Source organism: Myotis davidii, unplaced genomic scaffold (genome assembly GCF_000327345.1).
Source record: "Myotis davidii unplaced genomic scaffold, ASM32734v1 scaffold259, whole genome shotgun sequence".
NCBI lineage: Eukaryota > Metazoa > Chordata > Mammalia > Chiroptera > Vespertilionidae > Myotis > Myotis davidii.
The window spans coordinates 653,594-676,316 of NW_006292687.1; the positions used below are offsets into that span (position 1 = coordinate 653,594).

General features: G+C 42.6%; 1 protein-coding gene across 1 annotated transcript in view; it reads right to left on the reverse strand.

Moving 5' to 3' along the window:
• Window positions 1-22,723, reverse strand: part of SETBP1 (SET binding protein 1) — a 352,531-nt gene that overhangs the window by 19,185 nt on the left and 310,623 nt on the right. Inside the window, exon 5 of the mRNA XM_006766106.2 lies at window positions 10,823-10,993. Coding sequence (XP_006766169.1) covers window positions 10,823-10,993 — 171 coding nt within the window. The remainder of the gene's footprint in view (window positions 1-10,822; window positions 10,994-22,723) is intronic.

Genomic DNA, 22,723 nt, shown 5'->3' on the forward strand with positions numbered 1-22,723 from the left:
CACGAACATTTTTGGAGAATCTACAGTGCAGTCTACAATATTTCACGTATTTCCTCATTTAATTAGCAGCCACATGAGGATATTATTAGTGCTATAGTACAGATATGAAAACTGAGACCTCAGAGATTAAATAATTTTCCCAAGGGCACATATTTTATTTTATTTATTTACTTTTAATCCTTATTCAAGGCTATTTTTCCATTATTTTTTGAGAGAGTGGGAGGGAGGGGGAGAGACAGAGAGAGGGGGAAACATCAATGTGAGAGAGATACATCAATTGGTTGCCTCCTGCATGTGTCCTGGGGTGGGAATGGAGCCTGCAACTGAGGTATATGCCCTTGACTAGAATCAAATCCAGGACCAACACTCTATCCACTGAGTCAAACCAGTTAGGCAAGGGCACACATTTTAGAGGTTATGGACTCAAGAATTCAAGCAAGGGCTGCCCCATTTCAAAGCCAGCTTCATACAATAGATATACCCTTACAGAAGCAAAAATAAGACAGAGTTAGAAAGGAATGAGGCTGGGATTTCCCTGTTAATTTCCCACTGTTGACTGCACTGGAGTGCCAAATTTCTCAATCTCAAAGAACTCTTCCAATCCCCAAATTCCATAATTTAATAATACAAGAGATTACTACAGATTCCCCTTGTTGCTTCTGCTAGATTATGTGTTCCTACATAGTGCTTGGATTTTGTTACTCACTTTGGTTCCTTTGTTTCCTATAGGGAGCCAGACAGCTAATATAATGAGTGAAGTTGGACTGGATTATAAAGGAAGGTAGGGGGGCTGGAGGGAGGACCTGGGAAACTAAAGAGAATGGGCCTGATGCCCAAACGTTACTCTGTGTCAATCAATTGCTGGCAGATAGAAATCTGAACCCACAGTTATTAGATAGTCCGAGTTTCAAAAAGCCAGAAATCTTGATTATTATGTAAATCTGCTAACATTTCCCAGCTGCTAATTAATTTTTAAAGAAAGGTATAACCCTCTGGAGGCCAGTCAAAATACAATTGCAGGTGGCTACTGGCCCATGGCTACCATTTTGCTAATGGTGCCCTTCAGAATGGTCACCTGACCTCATTTGAGAATTTCAGGAACTCCAGTTCTGACCCCAAACCTCTTTTCCAGCTTCCGCTGTTATTTCCACATACACCCCAATCTCAGAGATGTAAATGACTCTCTCCTATTCTTTCTGCATATGAATTCCATTCATCCTTAGAAGGCCACCTCAACTCTTCTTTTTCCAGATCATCTCACTGTCTTCCGAACTCCCTTAGTACCACTCAGTTGGAAATCAATGATCTGTCCAATGATCAGTTGCTAAATGATAGCTCCATTACTGTCTGAGGTTATTCAATCTATTCATTTTTAAAATATTATTTGGTCATCTCATGTTTTGGAGTCAGGCCTTCCCAAACAGTATGAAAGTTCCTCTAGGGCAGGTCTAATCTTATCCTTGCATGTATCAAAGTGACTGGTGCTTAAAAACTCTTGACGATTCATACCAAAGACTTATAGAAGTTTCAGTAAGATGAGCTCCATATGGCAGTTAATATCCTCACTGGTGGTGGTGGTGTTGCGGGGGTGGAGGGGGGGTTGTGCCTTAAGATAAGGGTATTTTTTGGAGGGTGGAGTGAGGATAAAACTTCTAATGATAATTAATGGATGTTATGATCTGAGTCATAAAATGACTAAATTATGACTTAACATAATTAAATCATAACATGACATGACTTCATTTCTGACATGAGAGGGGTCATAAAAGTGATATATGGTTTTGACTATGTGATTGGTGTTTTGATCTGTCATTTCATTTCTTCCTCACCACTGCCAAAAAGGCATTGTTTTTCCCATTTCACTGATGAGGAAACTGAGACTTAGAAGTCTCAATAAGACTCAGTGACTTACCTGAGGGAACTAGTTAATCACTACTGCGGGCCACAAAACCCCTGACCCTTGAATTCCAAATCCAGCTTCCACTATGCATTTGTGTGGTAGCCAGAAGGATTCCAGGTTTCCTAATTCCTACTCAGGTAATATTTTGTAATTAATTTCTTCTTTCTGGGCTCAATTTTCTCATTTGCAACATGAAGGGGTTGGCAGAGGTGCCTTCTAGTCTATTCTAATGAGGTCTAGTCAATTCCAGTTTGAGTATCAGGAGGCCCAGACCCCCTGGGAGAATACCCTGGTATTACTCCAGTGGGTCTCAGAGGTAGAATGGAGAGGGCTTATGGGAGGGTGCTATGTCTGTCTGTCTGTCTCTTTGCCACATCTGTCTACAATCCTTACTCTATTCTTTCTCACTCCCCCCTTTCTCCATGACTCTCTTTCTCTGTCTTTCCTTTCTCTGAGACTGACTCCTGCCTGCCCAGACCACTAAGGATCATTCTTAATGACAGTCATTACACAGTTCTTCCACGTTGCCTGAGGCCATTTCCGCAGCAATGAGCAGGAAAGACCTTGCCCCCCTTCCCAACAGCTGGGCTCAGTATGCCAACTTCACTGGAACCAAGTTTTTCAAAAACTCTCCGTTAATTACAGGAAACGCACAGCACTGTCCCCACCCCCTCTCATTAACACAGTTGCTTTCAGTCCCCACTAAATTATCTCACTGCCATTAAAACAACAATCTAATTAGACTTGTGGAAATGGAAAGTGCCAGTGAACAAGGCAGGCACAGCACTACCTCAAAACTGATCGTAAAATATTCCTGCCCTTGCCTTCTTGGCTGCATAAAATCTACCCCTGGATGAGCCTCCTTTCATTCTTTTCCATTTATAAAGAATATTTGATATAAAATGAGTATCTTAATAGAAATCGCTTCACGTATGGAGGGGTTTCTTTCTTGCATTTCTCTGAGAGCATGGAGTCCTCATTACAATAATCGCACCTGACTCCCCCTGAGCTGGGGCCTCACAGCCAAACCTCCCACTGGGCTTCAATGGAGGTGTGAATGATACTATCACTGGGAAGAAGATAAAATGTATTATTATCATTACTTTATTTTTAACAGGGTCTGACTGTGGCAAGAGGAGGTTGGGAGCGTAATCTGTAGGAAGCATTTCAAGAAGATAAATTGAGTTAAATTTCTCAGACAGGCTTTCAATCCTGTCATTAAGCCTTTTGTCTTCTCTAAAATCTCAGCTCTGGAGAGAAAAAAAAATAGTTCAATAAAGTCCAGACCTGTTCACTGAGTATCTACTATGCACCGACACTGTGCGAGGGTATTCATGCCCAAATATGATTATGTTGTTTAAAAGCAATACTCCCAGCTTTTGCTTCTCTTATTTCATCCCATATAAATCAAGGGATTTATGGGATACGTAGTCCTTATTGAATGAGACAAAAACCTAAATAGGAAATGGTTGCCCCCCCTGGGAAAGCAATACTCCAGCCACAAGACTATCATATGTAAAATAAAGTACAACCTAGGCCAATGTCCAGCTTTCCATGGAGTGGCTCCTCCTGAAAATTCCACAGAACTTTCAATTGAAGGAGACATAGGATCCTCCTTCTCAGAATAAACCCAAAGCCATGTACTGCACATATCATGCCACATAGGCCAACTCTTGAGCTTGACAATAACCCTCCCTCAGGATATCCTGGTGGATTAGCCAGGAGCTGGTCTGCCATAACTGAACAAAGGACTCTAGAGGCCCCAGAGTCCCTCTTGGGTTGCTCTCTATGCTGAACATTCTTAGGATGCTTTGCTATTTCTGGTGCTGAAATGGAAAATAAAGGCACAACATTGCCTTTCACTCTAAAGAATGTAATGCAAGAGTGTGCTTTTTCATGCACCAGATGGTTCTGTACAGAAAACACTTGTTCAACACATTTTGACTAGTATTCAATGATTATCTATTATTTGTCCACTTCAGCGCTAGTTACTGAAAATAAGGGAGTGGATAGTCCAGCCTAGGACACAGGCATGAGAACACAGACTGTTAAATATAGAGACCAATGATCAATGGGCTTACAGGGAGCCATAGGGCACAGAAGATGTGGTATGCAAATTGGCCATGGGGTGGTTCTCAAACTGGGTGTAAGGGAAGGCATCCTAGAGTTGAAGGCACTACGCTGAGTCTTAAAGAATAACTATGAATTAGCCATCCGAATGGCTTGAGGAGTGGGTGAGGGAATAGTCCAGAATGGAAAGCGCAAACAGCAATAACCATAACAGCAACAGTAACAATAGCGCTGGTTTGCTGAACTCTTCCTATGGGGCAGGCATGCGGCCAAGATTTTCACCAGGTCTATCTCATTTAGTCCTCCCCACAACCCTCTACGCTAGGTGGTATGCTTTCCATGTTCATTGAGGTCTGAGATCACCCAGCTGGTAAGTGCAGCCCTGAGATTCAGGGCAGGCCACTGTAAATAAGAACAAGTTCACTCAACGAGAACACTGCATGGCCTGTGAGTGGTGATAAGAAAAAATGAGCCAAAACTTAGAAACAAGGCCAACAGAAGGGTGTTTGTTCTTTTGGAGTCCTAGAGTATTCTATAATTTTATGGGCCTGCCCAGTGATTATTAACTATGTAGGCTAGGGGAATGTACCTTTTTTGGATTTGCTATCCACTACTGATAGCAAATGCCCAGGCTGTACCTTGTAATATGATAACTTGCAGGTTTTTGCCTGGATGCAAATGATTTCTGTGAAGTAGAAGAGATAACTTTAGAGGTTATGGTTTTATTCCCCATTAGAACATTAACTGAGCAATCTGGCTTGATGTTCTTTCTCTGATGGCCACATTCCCATAATGCCCTGTTCCTCTAATTCTTCCTTGGACCAGTCCGGTCACCATGTAGGTTTCCTCAACAAAGAGTTGCATGAATATTTGACCTAAGTTTATAGTTTTTGAAAACTATAGAGAGAAGACTCCAGAGAAGTTTGGTGCTGATGGCATCTCCAAGGAGATTCAGGTTGGAGCAGAAGGCAGAAAGCCAGATACTGGAGTTTTGGTGCCTCTCTGAATGCTAACAGCCTCGGGCACGAAATCAGCTAAACCGCTTTAGGATGTCCAGATTAAATCAGGAAAGAACTTATTTCATCCTTTTTGGGCAAAATTAAAACAAGTTTTTGGAGTTTTTTTGTGTGATGGCTTCTTCAGGGAAGCATAGAGGCTTCCAATCCTTCAGGGCCCAGAGAAGAGGAGAGGGGGGGCTTTCCAGGAGCCACACATTCTGCAGAGCTCTAGGCAAAAAGTCATTCTGTGCTGCTTCAAAATGGGTTCATGAGTAGCACTTTACAGACAACTTGAATGATTGGTTTCTAAAATAAAGCTTTATTTTTCTCTGGGTCTTTTTGTTTTTAGGGTTTTCTACTGTATATTTTAAATGATTAGTCTGGACTTGCAGGAATTTATTTCATAATTTGAAGACTTCTTCAATGTATATACTTATGGGCCTTGAATGTTCCAAAACTTGTTAACTCGAAGAATTATTTGCTCTATTTTGGTTCTTTTGCAAGACCAGACTTTTGGCTGCAGTGGCCTATTACTTTGGTTAGGAGTTCTAGATCATGATCCCACATAGGACAAAAAAACAAGTAGTATAAATAATTTTCTAATTCTCAAATTCCTGGGCATTGCTTTATACATCTGGATATTATTTCATTATTCTGGGCCTCTCTCCATAAATGGCAATTGGTCAAGAGAAAAATTAGGTATCATAAATTTGGGAGTTAGAAGCAATTTTCATGATCATTTTGCTCCAGCTACTAGACCACTGGATTTCACTCTGATTCCTCAGGATGAAGAATCCATTCTTTTACTTGTAAAGGTAATTTTTCAAGCTTAAAGTTTGCATCTTGATTATAGGCATCAGTCAGTTCTGGTTGGACTGATAGTTTGGTTAACAACTAAATGGTTTATCTAATGTATATAGTCTCTCCCTTCAGAAGCAAAATGTCTAAAAATTTAATAGACTTTGAAATTTAAATAGTTTCACTTACTCATAGGCTCTGGTAGTTTTAAATAAGGCAGATCCTTTAGTTTGAGAGAATAATGGTTTAGCCTTGATGCAAAACAGATATGAACTAAGCACCATCTTCACTCTGCTCCCCTCTGGAATCTTGAACTGGGCTACCCCTTGAACAGTTGAGATTTGATGAGAGCAACTCTGATGCATGTCTGGTTATCTCCTTGGATTTAAGATGTTAGACCATCAGTGTGTGTGTGTGTGTGTGTGTGGTGTGTGTGTGTGTGTGAGAGAGAGAGAGAGAGAGAGAGAGAGAGAGAGAGAGAGAGAGAGAGAATATCAGGAGGAGGAGAAAGAGGGAAGAAGGATATGTTTGCTTATTTTCCTATCATCCCTACACTAGACTTTCAGGCATAGAATCACAGAGATTATGTTTCTTTGGCATTTTACTTAGTTCCTGCAGAATTTGTAATCTACTTAATAATAGTCTTATCTTAAATACAAAAGTGGGGCAAGTTTCAGTAGGAAGATAATGAACTTCTACTCATTGCATGACCTCCCTGAAAAGTTAGCTCAATATGTAGATCAGAAAAATTAGCCTGACCCATTCAGGTTTGTGTTATCTGATATGGTTAATAAATTATGATTGGGATTGTGCAATAGAAGTTATTTCAAATTATGCACCCCTTTGAGCAAACTTTATTGAAGCTTTTACTGCATTGGCCCTAATTACTCACAGTAATGATGCACTGCTCCCTGGAATGAGACCTTCCTTGTGCCAGGGGACTGTGGCTGATCAATGGCTATCGAGCAGTTTGATCAGGAAGGCTGAGCTGCCTGAGAGCAGTTTGATCATGAAGGCAGCCACCGCCATCCCTTCCTCCCAGTAGCTCACAAACTCACATCTTCTCAGTCTGGCCACCCACTCCTGGAACCCCTCTTCTACACCCCGCCCCCTGTCTTCCAAATCAATAACTTCATAATCAGCATGCCTCCCAGACTCTGAGAAGTGGAAAAACTGCCTTAATGCATGAACGCACACACATACACACACTTGAGCTAGAAGATATATTTAAACCTCTGAACCGCCTTCATTTCTCCTATATTATAATGTTTATAAAATAATGTGGAAAATGTTCTTTTCTTTATAAAATAAAATGGGAAATGTTCCTTCCTTTTCTTTTTCCAAAGATCACCTGTTTGAAGAAGTACTGGTGGAACCATAGACTAACTAATTACTTGGCAAGTATGTACCCAACAGCCCCCCTCATGTCTGTCACATGTTTTCCATTTGATTGTTTAGCAGTTCCAAGGCTGACCATCCTTTTCTCAGATGTCTCCCACCACACTGGGTGCTGGATCAGCATGCAGCTGCTGACTTGCAATCATTCATTTCAGTCGGTGGTGATTTACTGAGCAGCTACTATGTGTCAGGCACGACACCAGAAATTTTAGCATCCATTAATTTTAAATGAAAGGATTTTCTAATTAATGCTATTATTTCGGTATTTTTTTTTATCTCAATAAACTCTTAAGTTAATTTTGCTGAATAAGCCCTTTATAGTTTTACTGTTCTTTCTTTTTTTAAAATTTCTTTTACATATATTTTATTGATTTTTTTACAGAGTGGAAGGGAGAGGGATAGAGAGTTAGAAACACCGATGAGAGAGAAACATCGATCAGCTGGCCTCCTGCACACTCCCTACTGGGGATGTGCCCGCAACCATGCCCTTGACTGGAATCAAACCTGGGACCCTTGAGTCCTCTATCCACTGAGCCAAACCAGTTAGGGGTACTGTTCTTTCTTTTATTGCCCTTTGCACTTGTCTGGATCTTCAAAACCATTCTCTAGAAAGGAAGACTTAGTGGAAAATAAGTGGATTTCTCTATACAGCCACAGGTAATTCTAAATGACCTTGCTTATAGTGAGAGATGAGTCAGGGGAGTTTAAAGAAAATAAAAAAAAATAAGCGAGTTGTCTTATCAGAAATGTAGATGACCAATGCACAAACACCCAATCGAATGAAATCAAACCCAGAAAAGATTTATCTCCTGCTGTGTGCCTGACACTGTTAGGCTATCCACCCGATCAAATTATGAGTTTTGCTCACTGCTCTCTGAAAAAAGTAGGAGTCCACAGTTAGGGAGAAAGCAACCTGCCTTGGCTAATGTTGAGCCTATGACAGAAGTAGGATTCCATTGGAAACCAGGTGGTCAATCAAGAAGTTGGGTCCAGTCCCATTGCATGACCTCATGCAATTGCAAACTGCAGAGATTCCGAGGTTTCTCTGAATCACACTGGACACGAGCCCCGCCTGTGGGACCTAACTCTCTCTGGTTTGTAGGAAGCGGCAAATCTGCGGAGAGCGGAATGTCAGGAAGGTCTGGCCACCAGCACCGGGTTGGATCTCTGGCTTCTTTCCCCTCAGAAGTTCTGCTCAGCCACCCGAGACCCAGAAGTGGACCAGATCTGTGAAATTCTCATGAGGGTCTCAGTTTAGCACTGCCTACAAATAAACAATAGCACATTCTTGCATCCTGAAACAGGAGAGCTGTGGCTCAGCTCTGATTACCAGACAGGCAGGTTGAAAAGTTCAAGACCCACCTGTTTCTATGCCCCTTTGGCATATTTGTAAACTGCTGAATGCAAATAGAGTCCACAGGAGGCTGGGATCCCAAGAATGTGCTCTCGCACACTGACTGGAACAAGCTCAGGGGGAAGAAAATAGGGGACCACCTGTCTGTCTTTTGCCCCTGGGAAATATCTGTGCTTGGCAAGCAAAGGCGGAAGCAGGCAGGCTAATTCCTAAATCCATAAAGGGAGGTCTCTGGAGCTTAACCGACAAGGGCGAGGAAGCAATTTTCTGGGTGGGCAGTGCAGACTGCGGCCTCAATCTTTTGCTTCAGCTGAGTGATAGCTTCCCGGATTTCCAAGCAGGACATCAGCTCCCACTTCCGGGACTGTTACATTGCCCCCCCACCCCTTGCCTGCATTCCCCCATCCTCCCATTCCACCGTGTGTTCCCTCCTCTGACCTCTTCCTGTACTCCTCGCTGACATTGTTTACCTGGCATTTCCACCAAAAACTTTTCATTTCACATCTAGCATGTGAAAGATGTGAAGATTCATGATCATATTTGAGAGATGATCCCATGCTTTCAGAGCAAGATTTCCCAAATGGCTGGTGAGAACATCATTTCCAAAGAGATGCTGAGAGCTATTTAAGAGCCATTTCATGAAAAGTAGGATTTTAAGAGGTATTTCATGAAAAATAGGTTTTGTGGTCAGATGAGACTGTGAAATTCTGAAATTCTGTGTCTCTCCGTCCAGGAGCCTCACAATGAACTGGTCAATTAAAGGCTTTGAACAGCTCTGCAGGAAGAAATCAGATGTAATAATACAGCATTCCCCACATTCATTTAACTATGGAAACATCTTTTATCACAAAACACCTACTAATATTTTGCTGAACTCACTTTAGGAAGTGACCTTCCAAATACCTTTTCCTATTATATCGGTTAGACTCATTTTCTGATTACCAATAATTTCCATGAAGGAGGCAGGTATGTAGACAAGTTGAGTTCTCAGCTAAAAAGAAAAAAAAAAAGCAACCTGCTGACTTAGAATAAGTTTGGCGTGAATATGAATAACCAGTCTCGCCCAGCTGGTCATGACCAGGAAGTCATGGTTCATATCCAGATCAGGGCACATGCCTAGATTGCGGGCTCGATTCCCAATGGAGGCAGCTGATCAGTGATTCTCTATCGTCATTGATGTTTCTATCTCTCTCTCCATTTCCCTCTCTGAAGTCAATAAAAATACATTTAAAAAATAATAATCAGTCTCTTCTTGGGCTTCTAATCATAATAGTCATTTCTAAATACTGCTATATGCTTAACATTGACCAATACATTAATTCAACAAACATTTATGAAATGGGCCATCATTCCGTGTGCTGTGAGATAGCAAGAACCTAAATCATGGATTCCACCTCAGAGTTATGTATGAGTCTTTTGGGGAAGAAGAGGTTAAATAGAAGACATTTTTCATGTGGAAGGTGAATGCATAGTACAGACACTGGATGCTGCAGGCATTTGAAAGCAGTGTGGCCTCAAAAGTCTGTGGGGTGCATGTAGGAATTGAGTAAACCTTTCTCAAAGAAAGGAGTTAAGTCAAGTCCAAGGCCTACCTTCCTCGCAGTTGGAATGAGTGTGGCAAAGTGGGGGCTGGTGCAGGCTTGGTGAGAGGGAGTAGAGGACGGCAAAGCTTCACGGGTATTGGAATAAGGAATTTATATTTGGTCACCTGCCTGTGAGGAGTCCGGTGACTATTGAGGGATCCATGACATCATGAGGGAAGAATGAATCAAGGCCTCGGGGAACTCTGATTACTGTCTCCTAACCCTGGAGAACAAGATTGGGAAATGCAGTGGTTGGGAGCATGGGACTAGGACCTGGGTTGGGATCCTGACTATGCACAGGTTCTTGGGGCAAGTTCCTTTACTCTTAGCTTCCTCATCTGAAATGAAGACACAAGCATTTATTTTACAGAGTTTTTTACGAGTTACATGAGGTAGCATATATAAGGATGCTGAGATTTGTAATTATTAAAGCTTGACAAAGAGTAATTGCTATCATTATTTGCTGCTTACTAGATGGGCATGTGTTAGGATAAACTGGAAAGCTTCTTCAAGAGGACTTTGCCACTAGTTTCAAGGTGACCTCCATCCTTGTTAAACCTCCTCCCACTTGAAAAATCCAGGGCTGCAACAGCTCATCTGCTCAGTGGGGCAGGTTGGCGAAGCAGAGGACTCTTACCTGAACTCCATAGCACACTCCCAGGAGGTCTTCTCCACGCCCACCTTCTCTGGGGTGAACCCAAAGCAGCTGAAAAGTACTCACCTGCATCTGAGGTTGCTGCAGACGCAGCGAGGAGAGATAACACTGGGGTGGGTGGGATTGCAACACTGTCAACCGCAGCTGGCTTCTTCCTGGTCATCATGGTGGACACGGAGCCCTCGTTCTTACTATGCGTTGCCGTCTGGTCCACTTTTAAGTGGGGACTTGGCATCCCTGAAAAACAAGAACCACAAAGCCTGCAGTTATTTTGAAGAAACAGGAAGACAGACAACATAAAAGCTGAAAGTGATCTGAGAAAATTCTTAAATGATCTGACCTCCTTCTGGTATAAGAATAACATTTTAGAATGTTCAAAGAAAAAAAAATTAGCAGCATGACTGGTTTTGGTTTTGTGGCTAAAGTTAGTGGTGAGGACATTCCAGGTTGCTGCCTGGAAGTGGTGTCAGGGCACAGGCCTAAAGAAGCAGTATACTCCTCCACCAGTCATGCTGTTGCCTGCTGAGGATCACAAAGGCCATCTCTACGGAAGTTGTGCTGTGTGCAGCATGGTGAGGAGAAGCGGGACCCACCCGTGTGAGGCTGCTCCTCTCAGGCAGCAGGGGAGACAAGACTAAATGAGAAGAAGTTGTTGGGCAGCAAGTATGGGCAGGCTTGCGTCTCCTTCATCCTAGGTGCTTGGGGAGTTCTACGCAGGTAGGGACTCATGTGAAAAAAAGTAAGAAAGGCTTTCCAGAGGTCGCTCTAGAACAGCAAGAATGAGGGACAGTCATACGATGCCATAGATGGAGAAAGGAAGAGGATCTAGATGAGGACCAGCCTGCTGGAGGCGGAAGATGCACTGTGGGGACTGCTGTGTAGCAACAGTCACTGAGCTAAGCAAGAGCAGACATGGGACCTTGGAGTGTCTGCCAGGACAACCATCATAAGTCATGCCTTTATGGTGCCAAGAAGCCTGGGAAAGCTCTCGCGAGGTGCCTCTGGAAGGGCCTGGATATTCACTATATGACAAATCTTGGAGCTATTCTGGAACCACATTTCCTGGGCTGGAATCCAGGCTCTTGTACTTTCCAGCTGTGTGATCGCGAGCAAGTTACTTAACCTCTCCAAGCTTTGAGCTTCCTTAACTGTACAAATGAGATGGAACGCTCTCCTAGGGGTGGTTGGGAGCATCCAGCAGTCAGTCTCCATAAAGTGCTTAGACCAGTGTCTGGCACACAGTCGATGCTATGTAACTGTTTCCCATTATTATTATTCCTATTATTGCAACTATCGCTAATATAACCCACTGCTTCCTCAGGCCCAGCTGAAACAAGGCAGCAAGGTGTCCTTTCTCTTCCCTGACAGGACCAAGGATCTCTGAGCACCTTCCACATCCCAGCTGCATAATAGTGACTCTCCGACTCACCCGAGCATTAAGTGCAGAGGCATGGAAGTTCTGTATCCATGTCAAACGGTCTATAGCAGCGGTTCTCAACCTGTGGGTTGCGACCCCTTTGGCGGTCGGACGACCCTTTCACAGGGGTCGCCTAAGACCATCCTGCATATCAGATATTTACATGATGATTCATAACAGTAGCAACATTACAGTTAGGAAGTAGCAACGAAAATAATTTTATGGTTGGGTCACAACATGAGGAACTGTATTTTAAGGGCCAGAAGGTTGAGAACCACTGGTCTATAGACTAGAAAATTGACTCAGTTTCTTCATTTGCAGGCTCTACGCCACTGGCAGCAACAAACAACAACACGTGGGGCTTTATCATGTGATCCTTTTTGTCCCATCCCAAGTAACCTGAGTGACACAGTCCCCTCCCGGAGTAACATTATCTTCCACCACAGGGATCCACTCCCTCGGGCCTAATGACAGTGGTGATCCATGTAGTGAGGAGGTTACTATTTTCTTCATTTTACAGATGAGAGCAACAGATTTCTGAGCAGTTAAGAGAGAACTGACCAAACTCAGACAGCTCCTAATGTCAGAGCTGGAAGTTTCCAAGTAGCCAGATCATCCTGCTCCACCTGTCCACCTTCTAACACCTGCCCACGACCCCAATCTTCCAATGGCCTGTTTCTTGCCAGGATGCAGAGGTTCTTGTACGACACCTGGAAAAGGCACTCTTCCAGGAACCTAAGTTAGAATCATGTGTCCATGCTGACATTTTCATTTCCCTTCCACTCCCATCCCCCAACTCTCCATCCCAGTCTCTGAACCCCCCGCATCAGATGCTGAGAATAATAGGTTCTTTTGGATTTCATATTTCACAGCATTTTGACAGTGAATGTGGACAAACATGAAATTCTATGATAGAAAGACTGCAAAGTGCAACCATCTCAGAGTCAAGAAATGTGTGTAGAGTGTCCATGTTTCACATATGCAGGTGTGCCAGGGGAGTACACACTTATAAACATGTAACATGACACAGAATCATCCACAAAGACACGCACCCAAACAGCTCACACACACAAAACTGTTTATTCTAAGGACAGAAAGCACAGGAAAGATTGGTGGGGAAGAGGGAGCTTTCATTTTCACTCCTTAGCCTGTGTTATTGTTAATATATTTAGAATCACAAACATGTATTAAACTCTTGTTCCAATGAGAAGTAAACATACTTTGAGAAAAATCTACAAGTCTATACCAGAGCACGGGTATTAGGCAGACGGATGCATCTGAACAATTGGCTGCTAACAGGTTTGAAGTGGAAACAACAGCCCTGGGTCTGATAAAAATTCCCCACTTTGATACGGGGCAGGACTATGGCTGCGTGTGTTCCCATCAGATGGACGCAGGCGTCCTGTCCACAGCTCACCTCTAAGTTCTCAGAGGGCTACTGGACAACAGCTCCTGTGGAAAACTCACAAATACGTCAAGTTTGTACCTGTGGACCCAGGTTGGGCAAGTCATTCTTTGCTCGCATTATGACATGCTCAGAGAATGAGCCATAAACAGGATTAGCAGGTGGATATTTAACTCTCACGTGGGAACAAACTGATTTCAAGTCATTTTGGTTGTACCCATTTTCATGCAAATGTTCCCAATCCAAATTAGTCTCAGTCCACATCATTTCATTAAAGTTGATCTGATCATATCTCTATTGGGCATACTTTGCTACTCAAGTGTTTATGTTAGAGAATATGTTAGAAGTAATAAAATGACACTTAAAAACACTCTATAATTCAGATTGTCACTATTTAGCTGTCTTGAAAACTCTAGATAATTTAGGGTTTTCTATTATAGTGCTGTTTGCTAGCTGCCATCCAATGAATTTGAAAACAAATTGGAAAAAAAGGGGGGGGGGCAGCAAAGCCCTGATGTTTTTTCAGACATTATTGGGTTTTGAAAGGATTATGGAAACATTCCAAGAAATACAGTAAGAATAAGGGGTAAGAATACTGGGTAAGTTTTAAACAAAGGCTAACCTAACAGCACTTGCAATCCACAAATTTTGTCTGAGAGTAGAGGTCTCAGGAGACCAGAATGAATGACTTCTTGGGAGAGAGCATGGGGCAGGCTGGCCCCTGCAAATCTTTGTTCCCCTTCATTCCAGGTGGCCGCTGACGCTCCATGGAGACATCCCCAAATGGCCAGGTGAATGTGAAACAGTCCAGAACCAAGTTCTCAAGACGAAAAGGCTTTCATCTGGGAAGGGACCACTATGACAAATTCAGACCCCGACTGCATGGACAGCACTCTCGGTAGATGTGTTCAGAGCATCCCCAAGCCCCAGTGCAGGACAAATTGTACTGCGGCTTTTGTTTGGAGGCCAGCGCGTTTGTGAAGGAGGAAATAACAATGCTAATAACTCTGTGGATCCAACATCTGTTCATAATTAAAGACAGAGCCAAGAGGAAATAAAAAAAGCTAAGCCTATATGAAAACATTCTGTTATGACCTGTTGACCTCTATTGATACATTTTGTTCAAAGTCTTTGAAACTGTGCCGCAGCCTGCCAAGGGACAGGCACTCATTTTCAAAGGTAATTTCTCATAGACCACTTATCCCCTCAGACCTCTACCTGCACACATGTTTGCATTAGGGACTTGATTTATGGATTCCTACTCCTCCAACGCAGGAGCTGACTTCCTGTTGCCTTGGTTACCTGGAGCTCAGTTCAAGGTTAAAGTACTCCCAAATCAGAATCAGAGGCAGGCGCTGCATAGAGCGGCCAGGTTATTGACTGCCCCAGGATGCGAAAAGGTCAGAAACCAAAGCACTGCTTACTGCCTTCAGGGTGAGTCAATAGCTTCGATATTTTGATTCTGTTTCCTCCAAAGTAGCAGTTGCTGTTCAATTACCTCTTCCCCAGGTTGCTCAAGGTCACAGGGGTCACAGAGGAAAAGCAGGCTCTATGGGGGCTAGCTTTCCCAGGATCCCTTTAATAACCTCTGTGACCTTGGCTAATAAAAACCAGCCTCACCCTAGAGTAATTATAAAGCTAGTTATCTTCTTTATCTCATTTTCTTTATGGGAAAAACAAACAAACAGAAAACCTTTGTGGGATGGCTACTATTTACTCCCCTTTTCTAGAGGAAAAAAAAAAAAGGAGGTTCAGAGACGCTACTCAACTTATCTAAAAATTACACAGCTCTTAAGAAGTGGTGAGAACTAGTTGGGTCCTCATCTCTTAAGTTTTTTTTTAAAATGAAGGGACTGATGGGACCATCATCCAGGGATCATCTGTAATTCATTTTGTAGCATCCACTGCAGATAGTATATATCTGGAAAACAGCATGTGATTAATATAGGCTTGTTGGACACCTTAAGTTTTTTAATTGTAAGATATGCAAGTGCAGATGTTTCCTGGTGACAAAGGCCAGGCAGGCACAGTGGGAGAGGCTGACACCTGCAGTCAACTCCCTCGCCACCTTTAGGTGGCAGAATGCAGGGCTAGGCATGGACTGGGAGGTATGCTATACTGAGCAGTCAGTGGCTTTTAATCTTGCAAAGAGCTTGGACATGCATTGAGCACTTTGCCCCTTGCAACATCCTTGTGGGTAACAAGAGGCAGATGGTGAAAGTCCAAATTCACAAATAAGGAAACTGAGGCACAGAGGACTAGGTGGTTTGCCCAAGCTCACATGTCATGTGTGCGGAAGAAGTGTTAAAATCCATGCCTCTTGATTCAACGCAATGCTCTTTTCCTTTCCTAGAACACACTGACTTTTGGGTAAAGCAGTAAATAACCTTTTTCACAAGAGGAAACTGGTCCTAAAAACTTGATAATAATCCCCTTTCTCATCTACTGGTTGTCTTTTCAGATTTTTTCCATTGCACTTTTTTCTTTTGCAAATGAGTATCACTATGGCAATCAGAGGGGTATATGTTACAGAAGAAAGTGAATCAAGCCAATAGGTACCCTTAGGATTTGGGAAATAATATTTTCCTGTGTCAAGGTCAATAACAGTGTTATTTTTGTTGCATCGTCTTATTCCTCAATCCAACAAATACCATCCCAGGGACATGGCACCAGTTAAAACAGTTGAAGTCCCTGTTTTATAAGAATTACATTCTAATAATTCCTGTGTAGCATAAAGTGTCTATACCAGAAAGATCATAAAGTGCTTTTCTAATCATCAAAAGGCAGAGCCTCTGCTATTCATATAGTATCTGCGGGTGAATTAGAAAAAGGCATGTAGGTGTTTAGAAACTAAGGACACAGATAGAAACCAAAGCAAAGAGAGGGCACCTATGTGAAAATAGACTTGGCTTCCCATGTGCAAATGCTTCCCCATTGCTCATGGTTTGGAGCGAGGAGAGACTGAATTTCATCCCACCATCCTCTTGAGTCAGGTACCTGTGGACAGTGAACAACCTGCTGGATCATAGGTGGTGGCCCTATCAACATGTATTTTGTGACCAATGACTTTTACTGCATTCTAGGACCTTGAAAGATGAAATTCCAGCAGGGTCACTCAAGTAAAATACTATTCAGTGAGCTTAGAATCAATCACTTAAAAATGAACCATTATTGCCCTAACCGGTTTGGCTTAGTGGATAGAGCGTCGGACTGAAGAGTCCCAGGTTCGATTCCGGTCGAGGGCATGTGCCTTGGTTGCGGGCACATCCCCAGTAGGGGTGTGCGGGAGGCAGCTGTTGGATGTTTCTCTCTCATCATCGGCGTTTCTGACTCTCTATCCCTCTCCCTTCCTCTCTGTAAAAAATCAATAAAATGTTTTTTTAAAAAAATCAACCATTATTTGAGTGCTGACTAGCAAAATTTGGAAGATGTTGATCTCTGTCTTTCCAGAGGAGGTATAGCAGTGGAAAGTGGGATAGGATAAATACGTACAAAGCTGTTAAACTAAATGAGACAGGAGGCCAAATGAGTCCTCCACGAATTTGGAGGAGAATGAGATCTCAGTGGAATCTGAGGTGGCCTTGTGGTCTTCCATTTATTAACTCAACATTCATTAAGAGCCTGTAAGTGCCAGGCACCATTAGTCATGGGAAAGAAATATGAATGGGACCAACCAGACACTCAGAAAGACAGAGAGAGGTACAAAAATCCCAGTCTTGAACAATGGGTAGAATTCAACGGCTAGAAGTGGAGGGGACGACCTGCTAGGGCAGTGGTCTTCATTGTGTAAATGAGACAACAGTGCTTGGGGTGGGTCCTACAAACCAAATACTGGGGGATCCGCTTGAAAAGACAGTTGGGAAAAATAAAAGCATATCTATTTGTTAAGTAGAGTTGATACATGTCAACTCCCTCCCACATGTCTTATCACCTTGAACAGACTACAGCAATATGAGATAATATTGTGTAATTACCTGTGCACTTCCCTGCCAGTTTTTGTAGGCAACTGCAAGATTCTAGAGGTCATGAACCATGTCTTGATTTCCCAATACTTAACTTGATAGATACCAGATTTTCTAAAGACGATGGATGAATGGATAAATGGAACACACCTATTGTTCTAGGCCGAAAACCTCTGGGGAAGATGCCCTAACTACTTCAGTCCGCACATGGTCTTCTATTCTAAAACTCCTTTTCCAGCATAGTATAAAGTAGAAGTGAAGAATATATTCTCTGGAGTAAGACTACCTGCTTTACTAGCTTTGTGACTGGGCCAAGCTATGTCAATTTTCCATGCCTCAGTTTATTTATCTGTTAAATGAGGTTTTGGTGAGGATTAGAATAATTTATATATTATGGTAGACAGAAAATAATGCCCCCTGCCCTCCACACCCCCTTTCCCACCAAAGATGTCGACATTCTAATGCCTACAACCTGTGAATAAATTATGTGACATGTTAAGGGAGAATTAAGGTTGAAAATAGAATGAATGTTGCCAATAAGCTGAGCTAAACATAAGGAGAGTATCCATGAGTAATCAAAAGGGTCTGTTCAAGTAAAAGGAGGCAGAGTGAAGAATCAGAGAGATGTGGTGATGGAGTGGGGTCAGAAAGATGCTTTGCTGCTGGCTTTGAAGATGAAGCAGGGGACGGGAGTTAGGGAATGCAGATGACTTCTAGAAGATGGAAAAGGCTGGACATGAATTCTTTCCTGTAGTTCCCAGGAAGTTCAGTGTAATCAAAAGGGTCTGTTCAAGTGAAAGGAGGCAGAGTGAAGAATCAGAGAGATGTGGTGATGGAGTGGGGTCAGAAAGATGCTTTGCTGCTGGCTTTGAAGATGAAGCAGGGGACGGGAGTTAGGGAATGCAGATGACTTCTAGAAGATGGAAAAGGCTGGACATGAATTCTTTCCTGTAGTTCCCAGGAAGGAATGCGGCCCTGCTGATACTCTAATTTCAGCTCCCTGAGAGCCATTCTGAACTTCTGACCTCTAATACTATAAAGTAATCCATCTGTGTTGTTTAGGCCACCACAATGGTGGCAATTTGTTATAGCAGCAATACACAACTAATATGAGAGCACTAATTATGGTGCCTAGATATAGTCAGAACTCAAATGTGTTAACTATTATTATTTCTTCACACTATATGGTCTTAGTACTAATTGTCTGTAAGACTGAAATTCCTCAGGAAGCAGAGACTTTATATTCTCTTCTTGTATCTTCCTAGCATAAAGCTGACACCAACTATTCAGTGAGTACTCATAGTTCATAAATTGTATCAAAGACATATAATATGTTAATATGAAAGTTTAAAGACTGGAGTCCTGAGACACTAAGTTACTGCAGGTTCTGCCCCACACTTACTGGATGAACTTGAACAAGACTTGGAATCTCACCGAGCTTTGGTTTCCTGCTGGTCAGAATCTATTCTAGCTCTACCATTCTGTTTTTAAGCTTTTACATTCAGAAAGGCCACTAAAACACCTGATTAAGTCTTGCCTCTTTTAATTTAGAACTTCAGAAATGGGCTGAGAAGATAATATTCCTGTCTATTGGAACGCCATTGAGATTTATATTAAAAAATGCAGTAAATTCTAATGATGCAGGAAAAAGTCTCCCCTGATCATGCCAGGGTGAAGGGCATTTTCTAGAGGTGCCCGAATGATATAATCCAAAATGGGAAGATATCAGATATCAAGACCACAAAGAGGAGACATACTGAGTAAGACGTTTTTAATATTTCTGCATCTCAGACATCAGAACCTTGTCTTAGGAAAAAAAAAGTGCATCATACAGGGTGTCAAAAACATGTATACACACTTTTAACCCATGATTAATTCCAATGGGTTAAATCTGAAAAGAAAGAATCATTAATTGATCTATCAGTGTTAAAGTGTGTATAAATTTTTGGAACATCATATATATATGATGAAAACAGTTTATATACAGTTTAAGATTCATAGATACTTGTAAGCTCATGTTAGAACCCTTACTTGCCCAAGTTAATTCCTATATACAAACACATGTGCTCAGAGGACAAAGGGCAGACAGACAGAACCAAATAGAATGCTGATGTAACTGCTCTTGTACTTAAAAAAAAAAAAAGTGCACACAATAGAGTGGTACCTGTTCTCGGAGAAATATAACAAAGGGATTTTCAAGAGGTATTAAGGGAAGAAACAATGCATACATGTAATTAAAACCAATTTAATAGTACAATGCACCAAGTATGCTCTTGTTCCATCCTGGGCTCACAAGTAATTTAAGAATTTGCTACTGTAATGGACCTCAAGCCTATTACAGGCTTCATTACCAGATGAATACAAAGGAGCTTCAGTAAAGTCATATCAAGGCAGTTCAGAGTTAGGCCAGTTCTTCCTGGGCAACTGAGCCCCAGAAAGAAGGTGTTACTTGTATCACATGAGGAGGATGGCAGAACCATGAGTCTGACCTTGGCCTTCTTCTGGGACTATCTTAGGCCAGCATGTAAGCGTTGTGCTCTAAGGGTTACAATTTGAGACTTCACAGAAGCAGTCTTCTTGCTCTCCTGGTGCACAGTTGTTACTCTACACTCACAGAGCAGCTCAGAAACAAACCAAGCCCCAACTCAGAGATCTGACCCAAGCTCTCAGACCACTGACTCTGGAACAGTCTTTCCTGGATTCTCCCCAACAAGAAGGGCTTAGTCAACGCTGGTTAATATGAGCATCTTTTGTAGTGTCTTCCTTGTTACCTTTGGAGCACAGAGTCGCAGAGCACATCTGCATGGTAATACAGATCTGGATGCTAACTGGGTCACCTTATTTGCATTTTGATTACTGCTTATTTAGAAGCCACACTGAGAAAAGAGCTTGATATCTAGAGCTTTAGTGTATGTGTATCTATAAATATATGTAGAAATAGATAAATGCGTATTTACTAGTTTGTGATAGATCAGCCCAATATATACTCATCTCTCACGGACACATCTGTGGGAATCTGGCCATGCATGGGTGTTGGGATTATAAATGGTTATGAAATCTAATTATTCTTCTCAGCGCAACATCACCCACGGTATAGGCATATTGTGCCAACTAGAGAAGTCAACTCAGCATACACCCCCTGTTCACTCGTCATTTCTCCACGTATGGACAAGTTGCATTATTTTAAGAGCTTTACTGTGTCCTTTCTTCAAACCCATTACTTTGTCCCACTGTTTGAACTGGGAATGCATGCACATTGTAATTGCGTGAGGGCATCCACATACAGATACAGAATGTGTGTTAGGAAAGCTCTCTCCTTTGCAATAGAAGAAAAAAAAAATCACAGAAACTCAGACCCATCATTAGATAGATCTCCTAATCTTTATCTCCAGTAGTTCAGTCAGACGAGCTAATACCATGATGATGGCTTTGAAATCTCTTAGGAATTGGACAAGGAGTAGTGAGAGTGATGAACTCCCAGCTAATAAACACAAAGTGCTTATTTCGGCAGAATGATCAATTTCTAGATGTCCTGAGGCTTGTCTGATACAGTTGATTTACTCATCCTCGCTTACCTCACTAATAAAGCCAAAGTCCACCATCAGATTACTGAGGTGCCTAGGATTTCTTAAAGAGGCAGAAGAAAGCCATGGTAGCATTCATCTCTTCCCTCTGAGCTTCCCTCTCCGCCCACAGTCCTTGAAACCCCAGCTGCCTTCCTCACTGATACTCTCCACTCAAAAGACTGTGGGCAAGTACAGTAACACAGACAATTAATTTGTTATCTTGTTAGTGGAAATTTAATGCAATGATCTAAAAGAACTCTTACATATTGTGATAAACTTTAGTGCCTCCGGGCGGCTCCCCTTACATTGGGCTCATTTCACATCTCATCCATTATGTAAATGAGATTTGGAAATAGTTGAGTTTCACTAATGTAGCTCAACTCTGATGGATTGGGGAGAGCCAGTCCTACTGAAACTAATGAGGTTAAATGCGTCTCAACATCTCTTTCTACTTGGTTGATTATGCAAGCCTCTGTTCAAGAAACAGGATGCCATACTTTTCTTTCTTTCTTTTCTTTTTTTTTTTTTTATCAACCATCCTCGAAGGAAATTTCACTGATGCCAAACCCCAAAGTGGTCCCAAATAATGCTGTGCTGGTTTCAAACATTTCATGGTATACAAACATAGCTAATGAACAATATGCCATTCAGGCAACAAGACTGATGATATGATTTAAGATAAAGGGGGAGTATTTTAATAGTTAGGCCCTCTCTGTTAGGGCATCTGAGGAGGTCTCTCAGTCACTCAGAGGGGAGTGAGGATAAATGTTCAGAAATAGTTAATAAAGAGCCCCTAGTGGGGCTTGAGATCAGAGAGGTAAACTTGGTGTTTGGGGAGGTTTGGAACTGGGAAAGAGATTATTGCATTTGATTCAAAGATTCATAGAGAGTCAATCCAGTTCACTAATGGCCTACTCTTGAGACAGACATAAAGAATAAGGACTTCTGTATTCTGGATCTCATTTGGAAAGCCAAGAAATGGGAGTTAACAAGAGGGGAGGCAGACTGCTATTTAACAAATGGGATAAGCATTTCAGGAGATTCAGCCTCAAACTATCAAGGGTCATGAGGATAGGATGCTAGTTCAGAATAATCCTATATAATAAAGAGCTAATATGCAAATAGTTGTCATGCCCTCATGCCCTCGCACCCTCTCGCCAGAACTGCTCAGACACTCAACACTGGGGAGAGAGGAATGGGGACCAGCCAGGCACAAATGAGCTTGCAAGAGAGGAATGGGGACCAGCCAGGCTGTGACCCGGGAGAGGGACAAGCCGCCCTCCCTGTGGTCCTGGATTCCAGCGCCTGCAGCTGGTCCCGGGCACCTGTGGCTGTGGCCGGCCTGGGCAAAGCCGGCCTGAGTCCTGGGTGCCTGTGGCCAGCCACAGGGAGGGAAGCCTGGGTCCCGGGTGCCTGCAACCAGTCGGAGGAGGGAATCCTGGGTCCCGGGTGCAGGGTGAGGTAGAGGTGGTTAGGGGTGATCAGGCAGCAGGGGAGCAGTTAGGGGCGATCAGGCAGAGGGGTTGGAGCAATCAGGCAGGCAGGCAGGTGAGTGGTTAGGAGCCAGCAGTCTCAGATTACGAAAGCAGTCAGACATCCCCCGAGGGGTCCCAGATT